Source organism: Diaphorina citri, unplaced genomic scaffold (assembly GCF_000475195.1).
Source record: "Diaphorina citri unplaced genomic scaffold, Diaci psyllid genome assembly version 1.1 scaffold864, whole genome shotgun sequence".
NCBI lineage: Eukaryota > Metazoa > Arthropoda > Insecta > Hemiptera > Psyllidae > Diaphorina > Diaphorina citri.
This window is the reverse complement of record NW_007378296.1, coordinates 30318-37714: the sequence shown is the minus strand read 5'-3', so window position 1 is coordinate 37714 and position 7397 is coordinate 30318. Positions and strand designations below refer to the sequence as shown.

The window sequence follows — 7397 nt, the reverse complement described above, 5'->3', positions numbered from 1 at the left end:
GGCCCCCCCCCTTCCCCCTCGGACTTCATTTTTGCCCCTTTACTAAGGTTTGGACTCCGAAATTTCGACTTCTGCCTTCCTTCCACCCCTCAGTAAAATCCTGGATGCGGCCCTGACGTTCCATCTGGTCTTGAGGGAAGCTTGAAGATCTTTTTTCTGAGTATCATCTACAGTTCATTGACCTTCTAGTTAATTGATCTTTCCCTTTTTACTTGTTCTGAACTAATATTTTTACCTACAATTTTAACATTGACTAGATTGATAAATTTTACTGTCTCTGTACATATCAATTTTACTTCAGATATTTTACTGTAATTAGATATAGATATTAGATATTAATTTGTGCGTCCCATATTGTCTTGGAGAATCATTTTTGCTTTTCCACCTTTTAAAGACATTCAGCTTCAAAAACACTTTTCCCAATTTTGACCTCAATAGGATTTTTCCACAAAAAAATTGCACTCATATTAGCAGATTTTTCATTACTACGAAATAAACTGAGGTGAAACAACTATATTGGCGGGGAAATTTTTTTACTAACTTCCTTTCAAAGTTTGGGGTTCAAAACCAATTTGTGCGTCCCATATTGTCTTGGAGAACCACTAAGACCCTTTATAATGGTCTACAGTTCATTAACGTACTCATTGATCTTTCTTCCCCCTCAGGTTCAACTGAAACATTTCCAACGTCTGAAGAACTACGCGTGGTCTAACTCAACCCAGCTAGACATACGAATCCTCACTAACACAGAGAGTAAACGTCTCTATCCTGACGTACCACATATGTGGCTGTGTGATGGCAAACTGCTGCGACTCACGGACCCTAGGAACCCGGGCAACTATAAGATCTTCCAGGTGAGTGAATGACGGACCCGGTTTATTTTATTTTTATTATTATTATTTTTTTTTTTAACGAAAGAAGTGAGCTCGGTAGTTTCAACAATACGAATTTTTCCCCTTAACTCTTGAACGGGTTTGATAAAGGGAATCGTAACAACGGAGGTTTTATCGTCCCGAAAGCAAAGAGATTAAGACAGGATAGAAAGAGTCCAGCCATTTCAAGAAGGAACAATTCGCCCCGGGCGGGAACCGAACCCGCAACCGCCTCCCCACAAATTTTGTGGATATCACGGCCATAGTAAAAGTCTCCTCTACTATTGAAGCGTGTCGGGAAGCGTACGAAAGTAAAGACTTCTTTTCAGCGGAGGTCTTATCGTCCCGTAATTGAAGAGAGAGCAAAGACAGGATAGGAGAAAGGTAGCCGTTCCGAGAACGAAACTTGGATAAAGTTTGCCCCGGGCGGGAATCGAACCCGCAACTTAGCGCTTATAGGCGTTCTACCTTACATACATATGTACCTCTGAAGTTTTGAGGTAAATGTCGGACAAAAATGTTTCATTCCTAAAATTTGCTCATTGAATTATGACCTGAAAGCCATTTCCTCGTCTATTTCAAAGGCTTAAACTAGATTTTTTTCTCAATGAGGTCAATAGTTTACTAAACACTTAGTTATTTGTGAAGTTGCTCAATTGTACAGCGTCCATTGTTATGCTAGGACCATAAAGATGTGTCCAAATCGATTCACATCGATCGACGACCTTTGACTATGTGTGGACACGACTTAACATTGCATCAAGTTTCTATTTCATTGACTGTAATCCTATGTTTATGTTTAACATTGCATCAAGTTTCTATAATTTAACTGACTGTAATCTTATGTTTATGTTTAAGATTGCATCAAGTTTCTATAATTTAACTGACTGTAATCTTATGTTTATGTTTAAGATTGCATCAAGTTTCTGTTTCATTGACTGTAACTTTCAAATCGATTTATCTCGGGATCTAGAAGTCGTAGAAGAAAAAGAAAAATTCCGTTGGTCCTCATTTTTCCTGCTTTATGACTTTGCAATATCACTCAAGTAAGCGCAACTGATCTATTGTACAGCGTCCATTGTTATGCTAGGATTATAAAGATGTGTCCAAATCGATTCACATCGATCGACGGCCGTTGACCATGTGTGGACACGACTTAACATTGCATCAAGTTTCTGTTTCATTGACTGTAATCTTATGTTTAACATTGCATCAAGTTTCTATTTCATTGACTGTAATCTTATGTTTATGTTTAACATTGCATCAAGTTTCTGTTTCATTGACTGTAATCTTATGTTTGTGTTTATACAGAGGCGTATCGTGCTATAGACGAGGGGGGCAGTGATATACTCACTCGTCGTAGAGTTCGTGTCAAGGGAGAGTTACCCGGGGCGCTGTGGCATATATTCGCCCCCCGAGATGCAGACAAAATCCGAGACTTACTCAACAAAGTTGCTATTGAAAAAGGTAAGTTGTTTTTTTATCGAGGAAGACCGTAGAAAAGGTGGAATAGGGAAAAGAGTTGAGAGAATGGAAGTGAGGGGGAGAAAAGGACGATTGAGGCCGAAGAAAACGTGGAAAGGCGCTGTGGCATATATTCGCCCCCCGAGATGCAGACAAAATCCGAGACTTACTCAACAAAGTTGCTATTGAAAAAGGTAAGTTTTTTTATCGAGGAAGACGGTAGAAAAGGTGGAATAGGGAAAAGAGTTGAGAGAATGGAAGTGCGGGGGAGAAAAGGGCGAAGGAGGCCGAAGAAAACGTGGAAAGACTGAGAGAATGGAAGTGCGGGGGAGAAAAGGACGAAGGAGGCCGAAGAAAAGGTGGAAATACATAGGGAAAAGAGTTGAGAGAATGGAAATGAGAGGGAGAAAAGGACAAAGGAGGCCGAAGAAGAGGTGGAAATACATAGGGAAAAGAGTTGAGAGAATGGAAGTGCGGGGGAGAAAAGGACGAAGGAGGCCGAAGAAAAGGTGGAAATACATAGGGAAAAGAGTTGAGAGAATGGAAGTGAGGGGAAGAAAAGGGCGAGGGAGGCCGAAGAAAAGGTGGAAAGACATAGGGAAAAGAGTTGAGAGAATGGAAACGAAGTGGCATATATTCGCCCCCCGAGATGCAGACAAAATCCGAGACTTACTCAACAAAGTTGCTATTGAAAAAGGTAAGTTTTTTTTTATCGGGGAAGACCGTAGAAAAGGTGGAAAGACATAGGGAAAAGAGTTGAGAGAATGGAAATGAAGGGGAGAAAAGGGCGAAGGAGGCCGAAGAAATGGTGGAAAGATCGTGTGAATCAAGACCTGGATGAGGAAAAAAAAAATATCAGGACATAAGGTACACAATAGGGCTGCCTGGAGAGGACTGACAAGAAACGCCGACTCTATGTAAATAATAGGAAAAGCCTAGGAAGAAGAGAACGAGATTGAGGGAATTGTTACAACGAAGGTAAATGTAAATGTAACTTTATTTAATGTTTATCAATATTCTACAATATTGTGAAACGCAAGTCAAACACAAAAGACAAAGAACATTATAAAGGTCTTATAAAGAAGAAGAAGAAGAAGAAGAAAAAAAAAAAAACAACTATCCAAATGGGTTTAGTTGTTTTCTCGGTAAAAGAAGACCATTAAAAAATATTCTTTTTTTACTTTCAGGTGCCATTCTGGAGCGAAATCACGACTCGATACACGATCAGTCCTGGTATTTAGATTCAGAACTCAGAGATCGCCTGTATCATGACTACAAGGTTCAAGCATACACTATTGTCCAGTGTCTGGGAGATGCAGTGTTTGTACCTGCCGGAGCACCACATCAAGTAAGCCGAATCAGCCAGCCTAGTTGGCATAGAACCCTTGTAAACGCTAGGTCGCGGGTTCAATGCCCGTCCGAGACAAAGGTTGATAGAAGGAACTGTACCTGCTGAGGTCTTATCGTCCCGAGAGCGAAGAGGGACGATAGCCAGCCCCGGGCGTGAATCGAACTGGCGACCCAGTGCTTACGAGGCAGACGCGCTACCCTCCAAGCTAACTAGACTGATATCAAACCTTTTGAGAAAAAAATAGCTTTTACAAAAAGGATTAGTCGATTTTTTTTATTTTTTTTCAATTGCTCTTGCCAAAAAAAGGACGCCATTTTGTTTTTAAAAAATCGGTCTATTTCGCTTAAGCAATGCCATTCAGTGACAAAAAGACCCAAAACGGCCAATTTTCAAAGAAATATTCCCCAAAAACGAGCCACACCTACTTTATGCTCTACTGGATTACACGGTTTTGAAACTATATTTCTCTTTATTTCCCCCCGCACAGGTACGCAATCTTCACTCGTGTATCAAGGTGGCCGAGGACTTCGTTTCCCCGGAGAACGTCTCCCATTGTTTCCACCTGACGCAGGAATTCCGCGAACTCTCCGATACGCATTCTAACCACGAGGATAAACTCCAGGTGAAGAATATTAATCTAAGTACTGTCAGTACAGGGTGTTCTGGACGCTCTCTTGTATGGCTATTGGGCCAGCAACTCACACTCCTTGTTGATGGATGCCTCGGTAACTTTGTCAAGGTCCATATTGATAGAGAGAGGGAACATAAATTCATTTTCCCTTTCTCTATCAACTATCAACTCATATTCCGACAACTCCGACTGTCTGACAGACTAAGGTCTAGCTCTGTCAGACTGCCATGCTTTAACATGTGTGGCATCTGAACTATGTCTCTCAGACTACCTGATGAAGACCGTTAGGAACTTTTCCATCACACAGGTTTTGACTGTCTGACCAACTTGAGTCTGTGGTCTGTCCGTGAGTGGACGGCATTTTGACCGTTTCGGCAGTCCGAATCTGGGGAATGATCTTTCCAAGATCGAAGAACGATTGAACCTCTGGTGGCACTATGTAGGTAGGTACTTAGCTCCTTGAAGAATATGACAATAAGTTGATTTTCCCCCCTTCATCTTGGGATCACTTAACTAGCCCAACATTTTTCTCACGCAGCAAAAATTAATCGGTTATCGTATCTACTTTTTTTTTCACTTTTCTTCAAAGTTACCTACATATTTCCTGCTTGTTACAAAGTGACCTCGTTAGTAACTTGGTTAGATTCTAGAACACCCTGTTAAGAATATTATATTCCATGCGGTGAAGGATTCGCTGAGTGTTGTGGAGGCGAGCGAGAGGAAAACCAAATCCAACGGAGCCTCCTCCTGACAACCGGTGCGGACACGGAACACCGCGTGTGTGTGACGAACAGTAGTGACGTGATTTATTAGGAGAATTGTGGCTTGAATTAATCTCGGTGTTGCGGTTTGGACTTGTTGTAGCGGCTTTGGCTATAGCCGAAAGGTGGTGACAAAATAAAGCAGAGAAATCTGAAGGTTGGTGGTTCGCGCCGAACGGCTGCGTCCACAAACTAAGTTTAAACCTTTAAACTTTGTTTAAGTTTAACGTTTGAATCTGATTGTTTGATTGATGCAATCAGATTGCTTCATCCGAGAGTTAAACCGATTTTAAACCCGCTTTGTAGCCCCCGGCCATAGGAGCGTGTGTTTGACGGACAAGGATGTATTTCCAAGTTAATTTAATTACAAGATTTTCTTGACACTAAAGAACTCGAAATTGGTTGTGTTGGAACTTGAAACTTTGCTCATTAGTTCCGTTCTGAATGGAGTGAATTGAAATAGGAGCGTGTGTTTGACGGACAAGGATGTATTTCCAAGTTAATTTAATTACAAGATTTTCTTGACACTAAAGAACTCGAAATTGGTTGCGTCGGAACTTGGAACTTTGCGCATTAGTTCCGTTCTGAATAGAGTGAATTGAAAGTCCCTGAGTACAGTCGAGGCGAACACAATGGTTGGAAGTTTATTTTGCGAGATATTATGTTGGAAATCGTTGCGATGTCAAACATTTAGATAAATGACGCGGATAATCTTTCAATAGGCTTAAGTATAGAAGTATGTAGGTAGGATATATTTACCTATCATGTTTGATTAGGCGACAAGCGACGCACCTCACAGTAAACTAAGGCTGAGTGACGCCGGAAAAAAACGGCAAGCGGACGTCCAAATGGTCACCCATCCGGTTACCAACCATGCTCATCGTTGCTTACCTTCAGTAATCAATCAAGGTGCTGTCGCCGCTTTCTAATTGAATTGTTTACTCTCTGTTGCAATAGGAAAGAAAGGCTCTAGGTACATTTAGGCTCAAAACAGGGAGGAGCGGAGAGATAATAATAATAATAGTGCTTATTTTTATACTGCTTACACTACCTACGTAGGTACCTACCTATATGATAATAATAGTGCTTATTTTTACTGCTCGCATAGGACTGATAAGTCCCTTTACTCCAGCAGTAGGCTACTACTATTATTGTGGTCAAATTCTCAAATTATATTGAGGATAAAATTCCATACCTCGGCTGGGATTGAACCCACGCCCTCCTGTTTACCAGGCGGGCGCCTTGACCACTACACCACCGAGGCAGATAGAGCAGGTAAAAGCCGACGAAATTAAACCGCATAGACCTGAGATAAACTCTACGTTCCACTCTGTTTTTAGCTTTACGTGGCCGAACCTTTGTTATTTTTGATTAGTGAACTCATTTTCGCATAGACCTGAGATAAACTCTACGTTCCACTCTGTTTTTAGCTTTACGTGGCCGAACCTTTGTTATTTTTGATTAGTGAACTCATTTTGTTTGTATTTTTTTGTTCTTTGTGAATAATTTTAAAACTTTTGTTGTATGAATAGAGGGATGGTGAGAATGTTTGGGGTTTTGTCCCCCTAAATTTGTATTTTTAACACATTTAATAGGTGCTAGTAAAAAAATTATTTAAATCATTAAATTTATTGTTTAAAAGTAGCCCTTTAGTATGGATTTGATGAGTGCCGATCTTATTCAGAAATAGGCCCCTATTGGTAATTTAAAACATGCAAAAGAAATTGTGATTGGCGCCTTAGTGGTTAACCCTATGAATTTGAACGGACTTGATTGAATTCTAGGAAGTTGTGATGGTGGCGTACTGAAGGTATGAGGAAATACCTTTTAAATTCCAGGCAAAGTAGGTGTCTAAAATGTACGTAACGCGAGAAATACTTGAAAAAGAATGAGAGACAAAGGAAAAGAGTTTGAAATCTGCGAGAAAAGAGAGAAAAAAAAGTAAAAACACAACGCTGTGATAATGGTAACCCCTTTATTTTTCCTTTTTTAACAAAACAATTCTCTTTGGGGATAAACTTTTTTAAATTGGAAATTTCGTTATTTTCAACAATTTTAACACCTCCGAACTGTTAATTTTCAGTTGACAAGCAATAAATGTATTTATTTATTTATTCTATTTCTCTAAGTTTCTTCTCTTATTTTACTTCCACCGCCACTTTTTACGAAGGTAAACACAGTTTGCATGAATTTCATCCAGTATCATTTCCCCTCGTTGTTTTAAAACAGAACAGTAATACTATTTTTTGTTATTTACACTTTGTTTTTAGAAATTTTCTTTGTAAGGTAAGCTCTGATAATTTATTTTCATTTTCGCC

The 7397-nt window shown here is 40.0% G+C and overlaps 1 protein-coding gene across 1 annotated transcript in view; it reads left to right on the top strand.

Annotated features, from left to right (window-relative positions):
* LOC103512616 (lysine-specific demethylase 3B) overlaps nucleotides 1-5530 on the top strand; it is a 26815-nt gene extending 21285 nt beyond the window's left edge. Inside the window, exons 30-34 of the mRNA XM_026826043.1 lie at nucleotides 666-854; nucleotides 2177-2339; nucleotides 3524-3684; nucleotides 4175-4312; nucleotides 4980-5530. Coding sequence (XP_026681844.1) covers nucleotides 666-854; nucleotides 2177-2339; nucleotides 3524-3684; nucleotides 4175-4312; nucleotides 4980-5069 — 741 coding nt within the window. The 3' untranslated portion in view covers nucleotides 5070-5530. The remainder of the gene's footprint in view (nucleotides 1-665; nucleotides 855-2176; nucleotides 2340-3523; nucleotides 3685-4174; nucleotides 4313-4979) is intronic.
* Nucleotides 5531-7397: the final 1867 nt, after the last annotated feature.